Source organism: Oncorhynchus masou, chromosome 18, assembly GCF_036934945.1.
Source record: "Oncorhynchus masou masou isolate Uvic2021 chromosome 18, UVic_Omas_1.1, whole genome shotgun sequence".
Taxonomy (NCBI): Eukaryota; Metazoa; Chordata; class Actinopteri; order Salmoniformes; family Salmonidae; genus Oncorhynchus; species Oncorhynchus masou.
Genome location: NC_088229.1, coordinates 21,624,284 through 21,640,319, shown reverse-complemented (window position 1 = coordinate 21,640,319; position 16,036 = coordinate 21,624,284). Strand labels below are relative to the sequence as shown.

General features: G+C 43.3%; 2 protein-coding genes across 7 annotated transcripts in view; both read left to right on the top strand.

Annotated features, from left to right (window-relative positions):
- LOC135504208 (protein FAM110A-like) overlaps positions 1-8,707 on the top strand; it is a 23,455-nt gene extending 14,748 nt beyond the window's left edge. For 5 of the 6 annotated variants that reach the window (XR_010450104.1, XR_010450103.1, XR_010450102.1 and 2 more), the window contains 2 exons: positions 3,455-3,526; positions 8,620-8,707. The gene's annotated coding sequence lies outside the window, so the exon portion shown is untranslated. The remainder of the gene's footprint in view (positions 1-3,454; positions 3,527-8,619) is intronic. The other variant, XR_010450106.1, reaches the window with a different exon arrangement.
- LOC135559327 (sodium-dependent lysophosphatidylcholine symporter 1-like) overlaps positions 1-16,036 on the top strand; it is a 21,486-nt gene extending 5,450 nt beyond the window's left edge. Inside the window, exons 2-13 of the mRNA XM_064993506.1 lie at positions 8,620-8,739; positions 9,075-9,199; positions 9,311-9,443; positions 10,095-10,173; positions 10,331-10,470; positions 10,905-10,995; positions 11,152-11,273; positions 11,353-11,436; positions 11,695-11,778; positions 11,870-11,982; positions 12,318-12,461; positions 14,804-16,036. Of these exons, the coding sequence (XP_064849578.1) occupies positions 8,620-8,739; positions 9,075-9,199; positions 9,311-9,443; positions 10,095-10,173; positions 10,331-10,470; positions 10,905-10,995; positions 11,152-11,273; positions 11,353-11,436; positions 11,695-11,778; positions 11,870-11,982; positions 12,318-12,461; positions 14,804-14,918 (1,350 nt within the window). The 3' untranslated portion in view covers positions 14,919-16,036. The remainder of the gene's footprint in view (positions 1-8,619; positions 8,740-9,074; positions 9,200-9,310; positions 9,444-10,094; positions 10,174-10,330; positions 10,471-10,904; positions 10,996-11,151; positions 11,274-11,352; positions 11,437-11,694; positions 11,779-11,869; positions 11,983-12,317; positions 12,462-14,803) is intronic.

Here is a 16,036-nt window from a genome sequence, read left to right as displayed (position 1 = left end):
CAGTAGATGATAGAGTACAGTATATACGTATACATATAAGATGAATAATGTAGGGTATGTAAACATTATATTAGGTAGCATTGTTTAAAGTGGCTAGTGATACATTTTACATCCTTTCCCATCAATTCCCATTATTAAAGTGGCTGGAGTTGAGTCAGTGTGTTGGCAGCAGCCACTCAATGTTAGTGGTTGCTGTTTAACAGTCTGATGGCCTTGAGATAGAAGCTGTTTTTCAGTCTCTCGGTCCCAGCTTTGATGCACCTGTACTGACCTCGCCTTTTGGATGATAGCGGGGTGAACAGGCAGTGGCTCGGGTGGGTGTTGTCCTTGATGATCTTTATGGCCTTCCTGTAACATCGGGTGGTGTAGGTGTCCTGGAGGGCAGGTAGTTTGTCCCCGGTGATACGTTGTGCAGACCTCACTACCCTCTGGAGAGCCTTACGGTTGTGGGCGGAGCAGTTGCCGTACCAGGCGGTGATACAGCCCGCCAGGATGCTCTCGATTGTGCATCTGTAGAAGTTGGTGAGTGCTTTTGGTGACAAGCCGAATTTCTTCAGCCTCCTGAGGTTGAAGAGGCGCTGCTGCGCCTTCTTCACGATGCTGTCTGTGTGAGTGGACCAATTCAGTTTGTCTGTGATGTGTATGCCGAGGAACTTAAAACTTACTACCCTCTCCACTACTGTTCCATCGATGTGGATAGGGGGTGTACCCTCTGCTGTTTCCTGAAGTCCACAATCATCTCCTTAGTTTTGTTGACGTTGAGTGTGAGGTTATTGTCCTGACACCACACTCCGAGGGCCCTCACCTCCTCCCTGTAGGCCGTCTCGTCGTTGTTGGTAATCAAGCCTACCACTGTTGTGTCGTCCACAAACTTGATAATTGAGTTGGAGGCGTGCGTTGCCGCGCAGTCGTGGGTGAACAGGGAGTACAGGAGAGGGCTCAGAATGCACCCTTGTGGGGCCCCAGTGTTGAGGATCAGCGAGGTGGAGATGTTGTTGCCTACCCTCACCACCTGGGGGCGGCCCGTCAGGAAGTCCAGTACCCAGTTGCACAGGGCGGGGTCGAGAACCAGGGTCTCGAGCTTGATGACGAGCTTGGAGGGTACTATGGTGTTGAATGCCGAGCTGTAGTCGATGAACAGCATTCTCATATAGGTATTCCTCTTGTCCAGATGGGTTAGGGCAGTGTGCAGTGTGGTTGAGATTGCGTCATCTGTGGACCTATTTGGGCGGTAAGCAAATTGGAGTGGGTCTAGGGTGTCAGGTAGGGTGGAGGTGATATGGTCCTTGACTAGTCTCTCAAAGCACTTCATGATGACGGAAGTGAGTGCTACGGGGCGGTAGTCGTTTAGCTCAGTTACCTTGGCTTTCTTGGGAACAGGAACAATGGTGGCCCTCTTGAAGCATGTGGGAACAGCAGACTGGTATAGGGATTGATTGAATATGTCCGTAAACACACCAGCCAGCTGGTCTGCGCATGCTCTGAGGGCGCGGCTGGGGATGCCGTCTGGGCCTGCAGCCTTGCGAGGGTTAACACGTTTAAATGTTTTACTCACCTCGGCTGCAGTGAAGGAGAGACCGCATGTTTCCGTTGCAGGCCGTGTCAGTGGCACTGTATTGTCCTCAAAGCGGGCACAAAAGTTATTTAGTCTGCCTGGGAGCAAGACATCCTGGTCCGTGACTGGGCTGGATTTCTTCCTGTAGTCCGTGATTGACTGTAGACCCTGCCACATACCTCTTGTGTCTGAGCCGTTGAATTGAGATTCTACTTTGTCTCTATACTGACGCTTAGCTTGTTTGATAGCCTTATGGAGGGAATAGCTGCACTGTTTGTATTCAGTCATATTACCAGTCACCTTGCCCTGATTAAAAGCAGTGGTTCGCGCTTTCAGTTTCACGCGAATGCTGCCATCAATCCACGGTTTCTGGTTAGGGAATGTTTTAATCGTTGCTATGGGAACGACATCTTCAACGCACGTTCTAATGAACTCGCACACCGAATCAGCGTATTCGTCAATGTTGTTGCCTGACGCAATACGAAACATGTCCCAGTCCACATGATGGAAGCAGTCTTGGAGTGTGGAATCAGCTTGGTCAGACCAGCGTTGGACAGACCTCAGCGTGGGAGCTTCTTGTTTTAGTTTCTGTCTGTAGGCAGGGATCAGCAAAATGGAGTCGTGGTCAGCTTTTCCGAAAGGGGGGCGGGGCAGGGCCTTATATGCGTTGCGGAAGTTCGAATAACAATAATCCAAGGTTTTGCCAGCCCTGGTGGCGCAGTCGATATGCTGATACATTTTAGGGAGTCTTGTTTTCAGATTAGCCTTGTTAAAATCCCCAGCTACAATGAATGCAGCCTCAGGATGTATGGATTCCAGTTTGCAAAGAGTCAAATAAAGTTTGTTCAGAGCCATCGATGTGTCTGCTTGGGGGGAATATATACGGCTGTGATTATAATCGAAGAGAATTCTCTTGGTAGATAATGCGGTCTACATTTGATTGTGAGGAATTCTAAATCAGGTGAACAGAAGGATTTGAGATCCTGTATGTTTCTGTGATCACACCACGTCTCGTTAGCCATAAGGCATGCGCCCCCCGCCCCTCTTCTTACCAGAAAGGTGTTTGTTTCTGTCGGCACGATGCGTGGAGAAACCCGCTGGCTGCACCGCCTCCGAAAGCGTCTCTCCAGTGAGCCATGTTTCCGTGAAGCAAAGAACTTTACAGTCTCTGATGTCCCTCTGGAATGCTACCCCTGCTCGGATTTCATCAACCTTGTTGTCAAGAGACTGGACATTGGCGAGAAGAATGCTAGGGAGTGGGGCACGATGTGCCCGTCTCCATAGTCTGACCAGAAGACCGCCTCGTTTCCCTCTTTTACGAAGTCGTTTTTTTGGGTCGCCGGCTGGGATCCATTCCATTGTCCTGGTTGAAAGGCAGAACACAGGATCCACTTCGAAAAGTCATATTCTTGGTCATACTGATGGTGAGTTGACGCTGATCTTATATTCAGTAGTTCTTCTCGACTGTATGTAATGAAACCTAAGATGACCTGGGGTACTAATGTAAGAAATAACACGTAAAAAACTAAAAAATGCATAGTTTCCTAGGAACGCGAAGCGAGGCGGCCATCTCTGTCGTGTGTCGTATCAATCTGATTGGTGGATTGTTGTGCAGTAAGCAGGCTCAGGTGTAGAACTATGGCTCCTATCCCCTTCAAAGAATAGGCAAGATGGCCAACCATGGAGAATAGTAAGACACTTCATTATTTCTATAACTACGCTATATTGTTTGTGCCTGTGTGTCCGTTCATGTTTTTCAGCATGAAGTACTCTGCAGCCACTTAGTGTGCCCACACACACAGATTCCTGTTGAACGCTGTCTCTTTAACTACATTATTTTCTCAATAAGTCTCTCTCCTTCACTTCATCCCTCTCTCATCTTCTCCCTAAATATTCTAGGTTATATCAGCTGTGTCGATGAACCCCTCCCGCATCTGAACTGGCTACATAGAGGGCACAGCATGATCAGAGGTGAGAGGTCACTTGTTCAGGTCAACAGGAAGTATTATTAAAGAGATGCTTTACATTGAAATACAGATAGAGATGCAGTAGTCCCAGAGTTAATGAATCAAGGTCAGTTTTGCATTTCACCTCCTGATTATTATGATGACTAACAATGTTAGCATGTTTGAGCCATGTTTGTAATTTTTTCTATCTCTCTTTACATCTGTCGTCCGCAGATACAGTGCCTTGCGAAAGTATTCGGCCCCCTTGAACTTTGCGACCTTTTGCCACATTTCAGGCTTCAAACATAAAGATATAAAACTGTATTTTTTTGTGAAGAATCAACAACAAGTGGGACACAATCATGAAGTTGAACGACATTTATTGGATATTTTAACCATCTTCCCTGTCCCTGCTGAAGAAAAGCAGGCCCAAACCATGATGCCGCCACCACCATGTTTGACAGTGGGGATGGTGTGTTCAGGGTGATGAGCTGTGTTGCTTTTACGCCAAACATAACGTTTTGCATTGTTGCCAAAAAGTTCAATTTTGGTTTCATCTGACCAGAGCACCTTCTTCCACATGTTTGGTGTGTCTCCCAGGTGGCTTGTGGCAAACTTTAAACAACACTTTTTATGGATATCTTTAAGAAATGGCTTTCTTCTTGCCACTCTTCCATAAAGGCCAGATTTGTGCAATATACGACTGATTGTTGTCCTATGGACAGAGTCTCCCACCTCAGCTGTAGATCTCTGCAGTTCATCCAGGGTGATCATAGGCCTCTTGGCTGCATCTCTGATCAGTCTTCTTGTATGAGCTGAAAGTTTAGAGGAACGGCCAGGTCTTGGTAGATTTGCAGTGGTCTGATACTCCTTCCATTTCAATATTATCGCTTGCACAGTGCTCCTTGGGATGTTTAAAGCTTGGGAAATCTTTTTGTATCCAAATCCGGCTTTAAACTTCTTCACAACAGTATCTCGGACCTGCCTGGTGTGTTCCTTGTTCTTCATGATGATCTCTGCGCTTTTAATGGACCTCTGAGACTATCACAGTGCAGGTGCATTTATACGGAGACTTGATTACACACAGGTGGATTGTATTTATCATCATTAGTCATTTAGGTCAACATTGGATCATTCAGAGATCCTCACTGAACTTCTGGAGAGAGTTTGCTGCACTGAAAGTAAAGGGGCTGAATAATTTTGCACTCCCAATTTTCCAGTTTTTGATTTGTTCAAAAAGTTTGAAATATCCAATAAATGTCGTTCCACTTCATGATTGTGTCCCACTTGTTGGTGATTCTTCACAAAAAAATACAGTTTTATATCTTTATGTTTGAAGCCTGAAATGTGGCAAAAGGTCGCAAAGTTCAAGGGGGCCGAATACTTTCGCAAGGCACTGTATGTTTTGATGTGAGAGAGGATGCCAACCCCCAGTCCCATCATTGCCACCTCACCCACTTTTAAGATAACCTTTGGGTCGACTAGAGATTGTGATAAACTGAGAGAATATTTGGGTAGCACTGTTATTCATTAATCATTTTCTCCCTTCCCTGCTCCTAAGTTCTTACCTCTTTCCCTGTCTTTTACACCTCTCTCACCACCTCTTTCTTCCTGTTTTTATAATGCACAACAAATGTGCATTGAAGTACAGATTGAACTTGTATTTATAATATGACAATTATAATATTTATAATGCGTGTACTTATAACACTTGGATAATGAACTTCTTTCAATAAAGCGTTTCACATTCTCTACTGGTTGAAATTAAGTCTCTCATTTGATGAAATACTACACCTATCCTGTGTTTATCAGATCAATGCAGATGAAGATCATTAGATATTGAGATTAACTGGTTTTAGAGTATTTACATGATGCATAGGAAGTGTAGTGTACTGTTTAAAAAATAATATATTTCTGTATATATGAATTACAAATCAGCATTTTAAATCCTGTTTCTAGTCTATTAGTTACAATGTGTAACCATTGATGTCCCTGGACCAAGATTGGTAAACACTGTATAATTGTAATACATGCAGACAAAGCATCATTCAAAGACTGGAATTTGATACTCCTGGTATTGGATATGACTGAAAAATAATCAAAGACATTTATACCTGAACTGCACCTTTATTTGCCAAGGTAGAGTACATGATCAGTGAATATATTAACAATGTGGGGATCTCATGCATGGTAATAACTACATGTATATACAACTTGCATCCTTGGCACATAGTTCTATTATATTCTACTCAATTCATAGGCTTCATTAATGTAATTTAGAGTGTTTTGAAGTTGATACAACTGGCTATGATAGCTGAGGTTCATAGCTAGGTTCTGAACTAATATGTATACCAAACTTTTGGGTTCATACACAGATTGGCTAGATAGCCGCACATCTATAGGCCTACAAGTATGTTTATCCTCCACTGCACAATAAGCAAGAACATAGCTAGCTACATTACTAATCTATCTGCATTGCATGGCATATACAGTGGGGAGAACAAGTATTTGAATCACTGCCGATTTTGCAGGTTTTCCTACTTACAAAGCATGTAGAGGTCTGTAATTCTTATCATAGGTACACTTCCCCACTGTATCAGCAAGGCAAGCTTACAAAATTGTACATTCAATTTGCAGTAAATGCTTTAGCTAGCTAGATTCTTTACATCCACTGTTTCACAAGATGACAGCCTGGTTTCCTGGTTGTTTCAGGAGTCTCTAAAACATTAAACAACCAGATTTCATACTCCCAACGCCCATAAAGATAGTCTGCTAATGTTAGCTCGTCAGCTAGCTTGCTAAATCGTGATTTTTGTAAATTAACTTTATGATAAAAAAATATGCATAATAGTTTGTCTCTATATTAACTATCTTTTTTTTTTGCATGATTCGTTATGATGTTATAATCACTTACATTTGCTTCCATTATAGTATTTTTGTCAGGCATCTTTGCTAAAGAAGGTTTCCAGCCTTGGGGGTGCATAGCGTCAAATTTGTCATGGGAACAACTCGATATGATTGGACATTGCCCAGTGGTCACCGCTGGTGATTTGCATAAACTTGGGAAAAGCTTATCTTTCTCATCACCTCCCACACCACCTTCGCACCGCCATAGGTTGCCCGCACTCTCCACTTCTCACAGCTTTCCTTCCATTGAAATGAATGGGAAGTGGTGTTTCACCGCACGGCATCCTGTGGTAGTGTATCATACCCGTAGGCTACAGTAGCCGCTACACCCACCATGCTGTTTTTACTCCATTTGAACATGAGCATTTCATGATCTATAGTGAGAAACAATTAATATATTTTTCAAAAGCATTTCATTCCTTCTCTATCTTCTTCTTGCAATGGACTGTGAGCTAAACAAAAAAATATTTAAAAATATGTACAAAAATTCACCCAACAAAATTCACATAGAAATGTGAGTTTTATAGATCTGCCATTTTCATTGAAAGCAAGTCTAAGAAGATCTGTTCTATATGCACAATTTTTACACTTCCTGTTTTTATGTTTACTTTTTACCTTTTTTACTTTCGGTTTTATACACCAGCTTCAAACAGTTGAAAAAAAATTGTTATGGGAAATATATTTCACAGCGGTTTAGATAATACAATCGTTATTTACACTTTACTTGCTTGTTTTGTAACAAACTGAAATTAGGCGAACTGTTCAAATTTTAGCTACCAATAAATGGCACCTAATTTCAGTTTATGTACCCGCAAAACATTTACATTTAAGTCATTTAGCAGACGCTCTTATCCAGAGCGACTTACAAATAGGTGAATTCACCTTCTGACATCCAGTGGAACAGCCACTTTAAATAGTGCATCTAAATCATTAAGGGGGGGGAACGGATTAGGCCATCATCCTAGGTATTCCTTGAAGAGGTGGGGTTTCAGGTGTCTCCGGAAGGTGGTGATTGACTCCGCTGTCCTGGCGTCGTGAGGGAGTTTGTTCCACCATTGGGGGCCAGAGCAGCGAACAGTTTTGACTGGGCTGAGCGGGAACTGTACTTCCTCAACGGTTTCAACGTCAACAGTGAAGAGGCGACTCTGAGATGCTTGCCTTCTAAGCAGAGTTTCAAAGAAAAAGCCATATCTCAGACTGGCCAATAAAAAGAAAAGATTAAGATGGGAAAAAGAACACAGACACTGGACAGAGGAACTCTGCCAAGAAGGCCAGCATCCCGGAGTCGCCTCTTCACTCTTCAATGTCTACACTGTATTTCTGATAAATTTTATGTTATTCAATGGACAAAAAAACTTGGTTTTCTTTCAAAAACAAGGGCATTTCTAAGTGACCCCAAACTTTTCAGTTGAACGGTAAAAGGGTTTTCTAATGATCAATTAGCAAAATGATAAACTTTTATACCTATTGGAACACAGGAGTGATGGTTGCCCAAAATATTCAAAAAGAAATCAGAATTCCAGCTACAATAGTCATTTACATTTTAATGACCATTTCTGATACATTTTATGTTATTCAATGGACAAAAAAACTTGGTTTTCTTTCAAAAACAAGGGCATTTCTAAGTGACCCCAAACTTTTGAACGGTACTGTAACCTTTCAAAATCGTAAATGATACATTTTATGACCATCTTAAAACAATAGATATTGCGATCTAAAGGCTTCAATTTACAGGGGTTTTAACACCTGTTTGTGTTAAAACAATGTAGTACTTTAATGGGTGGGTTCACAGGGCTGAAATAGACCGCGACAGGAGTTTCTCACTTTCAAAGGGCCAGGGTTGTTCGGTAGGAGTCCAATGTCACAAGGGATTAAGACGTGTGCACGCACAGCACGAATGTGTGTGCATGTGTTCATTGTTACCAGATACTCGTAGTTTGTTTACTGCCAAATGACTTAAATGTAAATGATGTAAATGTCTAGTCAGAAGTAGAGAAAGATGTTGAAGTTTTACCCCGTCGAGGAGTAAATGGTGATCTGGAGTGGACTGTAACCATGGGAGAGTCCTAATTCCAAAGGATGGGCTGCTTCCATACTTTGACAGATCAACTACAGACCTTGAAGAGTAATTTAATAACAATCTCTCGCGCTCTCTCTCAAGCATGTCTGACCAATTTGTATGTGTCTTTGTAATATATCCGATCACTGTAGCGTCGGGCAGGGATTCCTCTGTCCAGGAAGCTGTGCTATGCCGGGGGAGGTGTGCCATATCAGATTACTACTGCTGCCATTGGCTTCTCCTTACATATTTTCCTGCTAAATGTTGTACAGGTCAGTAATGTTACTCATTGTCTGTCTGTCTGTCTGTCTGTCTGTCTGTCTGTCAGTCCAGTCTGTCCGTCCCTCCAGTCCAGTCCAGTCCAGTGTCTCATGTCTGTCTGTGTAACCTCTCTAGGCTGATCTCTGTCTCAATCAAATCAATCACATTTATTTATAAAGCCCTTTTTACATCTGCAGCCTAAAAGCCCAAACGACAAGCAATGCAGATGTAGAAACACGGTGGATAGGAAAAACTCCTTAGAAAGGCAGGAACCTAGGAAGAAACCTAGAGAAGAACCAGGGTCTGAGGGGTGTCTGAGTCCCGTCTGTACCTTGCTCTTTTGCAGATCGAGGCCTTCTATGTTTCTCTGATCCTGTTTGTGAGTCGGGCCTGGGATGCTGTAACAGACCCACTGGTGGGGTACTTGGTGAGCCGCAGTAGCTTGACACCCATTGGCAAACTCATGCCATGGTCAGTGGATCTCAATAATACCTCTTCCATTTTTAAATTGATTTTGGCCAGTGCAATCCATTCTTGCTGTCCTTCTCAGAGCATCCCTTTCTGTATTTTTGTGTTTTTCAGGGTGGTTCTCGCTATGCCTTTTGGGGTCCTCTCCTATGTCCTGCTGTGGTTCATGCCCCAAGGCTCCATGTCTCAAGCCTTCAGTGTTCCCTGGTACCTCACAGCAAGCTGCCTGTTTGAGACCCTCATGACTGTAAGATCTACAATTTCATCCGCTGGATGAGACATTTCAACCTGTTAACATCAAGGCTGTTCTTCTCTTTCTTCACATACAGTATGACCACTCAGCCCCATCTCCAAGTCTTAATCCTCTAGTCTACATCCTCAACCCTTGCTTGCCTTGCTCCATTTCTGTAAAATAATATATATACAAAAATAAAATAAAACAATTATTTAACCTTTATTTAACTAGGCAAGTCAGTTAAGAACAAATTTTTATTTACAATGATGGCCTACCCCGGCTAAACCCGCAGACACATTTATCGAAAGTGATTTAGTCATGTGTGCATACATTTTTCACACATGGGCCTGGGAATCGAGACCATTATTCTGGCGTTGCAAAAGCCATGCTCTACCAACTGAGCTACAGAGGACCACTTATCTTATCATTACTACTGTATGTATCCCAAACAAATCACTTAGCTGCTTTCTGTAGCCTGATCTCTGCAGGATTATCATCGCTCCCTCTTGATAATGACCACTTTCCTTTAGGGTTACTGTGTGCCATACTCTTCCTGTGTCAGCGTGTCCATGGTTACAAGGTGCAATTATTGACTCACAGTACAGTATCACATGTCCCTTTTTTTGCACCATCACCATGGTTTCTGTGTCTATCTCCTGACAGTGTTTTAATGTGCCCTATCTTTCGCTGAGCATGTTTTTGGGTGGAGACCAGAGAGACCGAGAATCTACCACAGCCTACAGTAAGAGCTTGACATCCACTCTCTCTCGTATTCCATCTTATAATGATGAATGGAATACAGTAAAAATTGATAAAATCATACATTTCTTAGTTGTTGTTTTTTTTTCAGCTTCATCAGTCCCTTGGTCTGTCTATTTCTCTCCCTGTCTATGTGATAGGGATGAGTGTGGAATTGCTGGCGATGCTGGTGGCCTCAGCAATTCAGGGTCAGGTTGTGGCTGTATACAACACAGAGAGGGCTGCAGCCTGTCAACAGCTTGACACCCCTGCGCCACAGACAGTTACACAACAGGCCACGGTACTACCACTATGAGTCACACCACAGGCCATGGTACTACCATTATGAGTTACACAGCAGGGCATGGTACAAGTAACTGCTCTCCAGTTACAAACACTAACCTAACCCAGCAATGACACACACACACTGAAGGACATAACACTCCTCTACTATGTTAGTTTAGCAGAATTTCTTTGTCAGTGGAAGTGAACTTACCTAGTCCCAGGGATATCACATTACACAGTAATTAACTGTTCTTAGTGTGTGTGTGCATGTGTGTGTGCATGTGTGTGTGTGCGTGCATGTACTTGCATCCATTTGTGTTTTTGCATTTCAAGTATGTGCATTTGTCTTGTTTGTTTACCCATAGACCTAGGTGTTTTTGTGCATAATGCATACATGGGAATCATTTGTGCTTGTGTAGCTTTGCTTACCTGTGAGGTTTCTTTCCCTAGCGTAAGGCTTTCCTGACCTCAGCGCTGGTCATAGGCAGGCTGTTCTTCCTCTGCTGCCTGGTCCTCTTCTTGGGGATGAAGGAGCAGCAGGGTGAGTCAAGGGTCAGAACACTAGAATTAGGGTTAGAGAGGGGTCAGTTTCGAACTGCCAGAGTAAAGCACAGGAGAGGTCAAGGTTTAGTAGAATGTGTTCAAGAGTCTAGTTCTGGAAGTGGGCACCAATACCTCTCTCTGATTTTGTCTCCAGCTCCCCTCTATAGTCTGGCAAGAGTGCGTCTGTCCTATCTCACCACTCTAAAGATGTTAGTGTGCCACATTCCTTACCAACGACTGGTCCTTGGCCTCCTCTTTGCTGCACTTGCCTTTCAGGTAAATCCTAGCCTGGGCTGCATCTAAATAAATCAACTAATACATCTTGAATCAGCTAATGCACATTTGTCCCTTTTAGATGTCTTTGGGGAATTTTGCACTGTTCTGTACCCATGTAGCTGGGCTTGGGGCCCAGTTCCAACACCTTCTCCTGGCTCTGCTGGTAAGACAGTTCTGTTCAGTTCCGTCGACCTCACACATAGTCATATCACACACACCACACCCTCTTGACTGCAAATTGGCCCAATATATAGGTAACAGAACACAATTGTTATCTAATCCGGCATATCATACTCTTTATGATGTGATATATTTATGTGTAGCTGGAAGCTAACCTCTGTCATTTCCTTATTTAAGGGAAAACTACAGCCACAAGACATCCTCTTGTTGTTTGATATTGTTTGTTTCTTCGTCCTAACAGATAACAGCCATTACAGCTGTTCCACTGTGGCAGGCAATCCTGGTACGAGTTGGGAAAAAGACCACACTCTTCATCGGCCTATCTGTGAGCATAACATTGTTTCTCCCTTTATGACAATGTTTATGCAGAAATACTTACTATTTGAGACTTACAATGTTTTTGTATTTATTTATAGCTCTTCATCCCAGCTGTAACAATCATAGCTTGTGTACCCAATAACCTGCCTGTCTTTGTGACCATGTGTGTGATGTTAGGATTCAGCTTGGCAACCATGTTCCTGCTGCCTTGGTGAGTCAGCACACTGCAGTTAGAAGGCCAAGACTTTGGCTCAGGGCCATGTCTCCGCTTTGAACTGCACTCTGCTCCAGTTCTGTCTCTGCCTCTGTCACTTTGAATGACTCTAAACACACACACAATGCTGACTTGTGTGACTAGGGGCATACTTCATTCATAACTCCTCATGACAGCCTGTCAAGAGTTGAATATTCTGATATGCTGATTTGACACTTGGCCAGTTGACTAATATAAACTGTTTTACACTTCAATCGATTCACCCAGACAGTGTTTGGTGCAATATCTGCGTGTGGTCTGATTTGCGAGCCAGTCTCTTATTATTCATGTAGGTCCATGCTCCCGGATATGGTAGATTACTTTGCCTTGAGAAACCCCTGCTGCGAGGACCTGGAGCCCCTGTTTTTCTCCTGCCATGCCTTCTGCAGTAAGCTGGGGGGAGGTCTGTCTGTTAGAATCTCAACCATGACATTACAGTGAGTCATTCATCCACCTACTCCTGCTCTGCCTCTCCCTTTTTCTCCCCCTCATTATGTAAAATGTCATTTCATTATTACAGTGCATTCGGAAAGTATTCAGACACCTTCCCTTTTCCACATTTTGTTACTTTACAACCTAATTCTAAAATTGATTTTTATATTTAATCCATTTACACACAATACCAGATAATGACAAAGCGAAAACATGTTTTTAGAAATTGTAGCACATTTATTAAAATTAAAAAACAGAAATACCTTATTTACATAAGTATTCCAACCCTTCTCTATAAGACTTGAAATTGAGCTCAGGTGCATTCTGTTTCCACTGATCATCTTTGAGATGTTTCTACAACTAGACTTGGAGTCCAAATTTGGTCAATTCAATTGATTGGACATGATTTGGAAAGGCACACATCTGTCTATATAAGGTCCCACAGTTGACAGTGCATGTCAAAGCAAAACCCAAGCCATGAGGTTGAAGGAATTGTCTGTAGAGCTCCGAAACATGATTGTGTCGAGGCACAGATCTGAGGAAGGGTACCAAAACATTTCTGCAGCATTGAAGGTCCCCAAGATCACAGTGGCCTCCATTATTCTTAAATGGGAGAAGTTTAGAACCACCAAGACTCTTCCTAGATCTGGCGCCCGGCCAAACTGAGCTATCGGGGAAGAAGGGCCTTGGTCGGGGAGTGACCAAGAACCTGATGGTCACTCTGACAGAGCTCCAGAGTTCCTCTGTGGAGATGGGAGAATCTTCCAGAAGGACAACCCTCTCTGCAGCACACCATCAATCAGACCTTTATGGTAGAGTGGCCAGCCGGAAGCCACTCCTCAATAAAAGGTACATGAAAGCCCGCTTGGAGTTTGCCAAAAGGCACCTAAAGGAATCTCAGATCATGAGACACAAGATTATCTGGACTGATGAAACCAAGACTGAATACTTTGGCCTGAATGCCAAGTGTCACGTCTGGAGGGAACCTGGCACCATCCCTACGGGGAAACATGGTGGTAGTGACAGGGACTGGGAGACTAGTCAAGATCGAGAGAAAGATTAATGGCGCTAAGTGCAGAGAGATCCTTGACGAAAACCTGCTCCAGAGCGCTCAGGACCTCAGAGTGGGGAGAAGGTTCAGCTTCCAATAGGACAACGACCCTAAGCACACAGCCAAGACAACGCAAGAGTGGCTTCTGGACAAGTCACTGAATGTCCTTGAATGGCCCAGCCAGGGTCCGGACTTGAACCCGATCTAACATCTGAAAATAGCTGTGCAGTGACACTCAAATCAAATCAAATTTATTTATATAGCCCTTCGTACATCAGCTGATATCTCAAAGTGCTGTACAGAAACCCAGCCTAAAACCCCAAACAGCAAGCAATGCAGGTGTAGAAACACGGTGGTTAGGAAAAACTCCCTAGAAAGGCCAAAACCTAGGAAGAAACCTAGAGAGGAACCAGGCTATGTGGGGTGGCCAGTCCTCTTCTGGCTGTGCCGGGTAGAGATTATAACAGAACATGGCCAAGATGTTCAAATGTTCATAAATGACCAGCATGGTCGAATAATAATAAGGCAGAACAGTTGAAACTGGAGCAGCAGCACGGCCAGGTGGACTGGGGACAGCAAGGAGTCATCATGTCAGGTAGTCCTGGGGCATGGTCCTAGGGCTCAGGTCCTCCGAGAGAGAGAAAGAAAGAGAATTAGAGAGAGCATATGTGGGGTGGCCAGTCCTCTTCCGGCTGTGCCGGGTGGAGATTATAACAGAACATGGCCAAGATGTTCAAATGTTCATAAATGACCAGCATGGTCGAATAATAATAAGGTAGAACAGTTGAAACTGGAGCAGCAGCACGGCCAGGTGGACTGGGGACAGCAAGGAGTCATCATGTCAGGTAGTCCTGGGGCATGGTCCTAGGGCTCAGGTCCTCCGAGAGAGAGAAGGAGAGAATTAGAGAACGCACACTTAGATTCACACAGGACACCGAATTGGAAGGTAGGCCTTCAAATACATCCACAGGTACACCCCCACTTGACTCAAATGATGTCAATTAGCCAAACAGAAGATTCTAAAGTCATTACATAATTTTCTGGAATTTTCCAAGCAGTTTAAAGGCACAGTCAACAGTCTGACCCACTGGAATTGTGATACAGTGAAATAATCTGTCTGTAAACGATTGTTGGAAAAATTACTTGTGTCATGCACAAAGTAGATGTCCTAACCAACTTGCCAAAACTATAGTATGTTAACAAGAAATTTGTGGAGTGGTTGAAAAACAAGTTTTAATGACTCCAACCTAAGTGTATGTAAACTTCCGACTAACTGTATGTCCGTTATGTTTATAGGGGATTAATTAAGGAAGACATCCTCTTCTGCAAACCACTGGAAACCAGGACAACAGGACAGCTTTGTGACATCAAATGGACTTTGGTGGTCAAGATGTGTTGGTATCTGCACTGATGGCACCAAAGCCATGACAGGGAGACATAGTGGAGTGGTAACAAGCGTGCAAGCAGTTGCTCCCAACGCCACTTGAGTACACTGCAGCATCCACCGAGAGCCTCTTGTTGCCAAAGGAATACCTGACAGCTTGAAAGACGTTTGGACACTACAGTGAAAATGGTTAACTTTGTTAAAGCAAGGCCCCTGAACTCTCATGTATTCTTCGCTATGCAGTGATATGGGCAGCGACCATGTAATGCTTTTACAACATACAGAAGCTCGCTGGTTATCAAGGGGCAAAGTATTGACCAGTCTTTTTTTAAATTGAGCTTAAAGTTTTCTTTACCGACCATTATTTTCACTTGTCTGGCCGCCGCATGATGACGAGTTTCTCACACGACTGGCCTATCTGGGTGATGGTTTTTCACCTGAATGATCTGAATCTAGGATTACAGGGACTCTTCACAAATATATTCAATGTGCGGGACAAAATTGAGGCTATGATTAAGAAGTTGGAGCTCTTCTCTGTCTGCATTAACAAGGGAAACACTCTCCATTATTGTATGGTTTATGTCTGCAAATTAACTCAAGCTTACGGACAATGTCAAATGTGATATCACGAAGAACCTGAGTGAGTTGGGTGCGCAATTACGCAGGTACTTTCCCGAAATGTATGACACAAACAACTGGATTCGTTATCCCTTTCATGCCCTGCCTCCAGTCCACCAGTCCAATATCTGAACAAGAGAGCCTCGTCAAAATTGCAACAAGCGGTTCTGTGAAAATTGAATTTAATCAGAAGCCACTGCCAGATTTCTGAATTGGGCTGCACTCAAAGTATCCTGCCTTGGCAAGTCATGCTGTTAAGACACGGATGCCCTTTGCAACCACATACCTATGTGAGAGTGGATTCTCGGCACTCACTAGCATGAAAACTAAAGACAGGCACAGACAGTGTGTGGAAAATTATTTAAGACTGAGACTTTCTCCAATACAACCCAACATTGCAGAGTTAAATGCATCCTTTCAAGCACACCCTTCTAATTAACCTGTGGTGAGTTATTCACAATTTTCCATTAACAAATAAAGTGTTATATGTAAGATGGCTAAATAAAGAGCAAAATTATTGATTATTA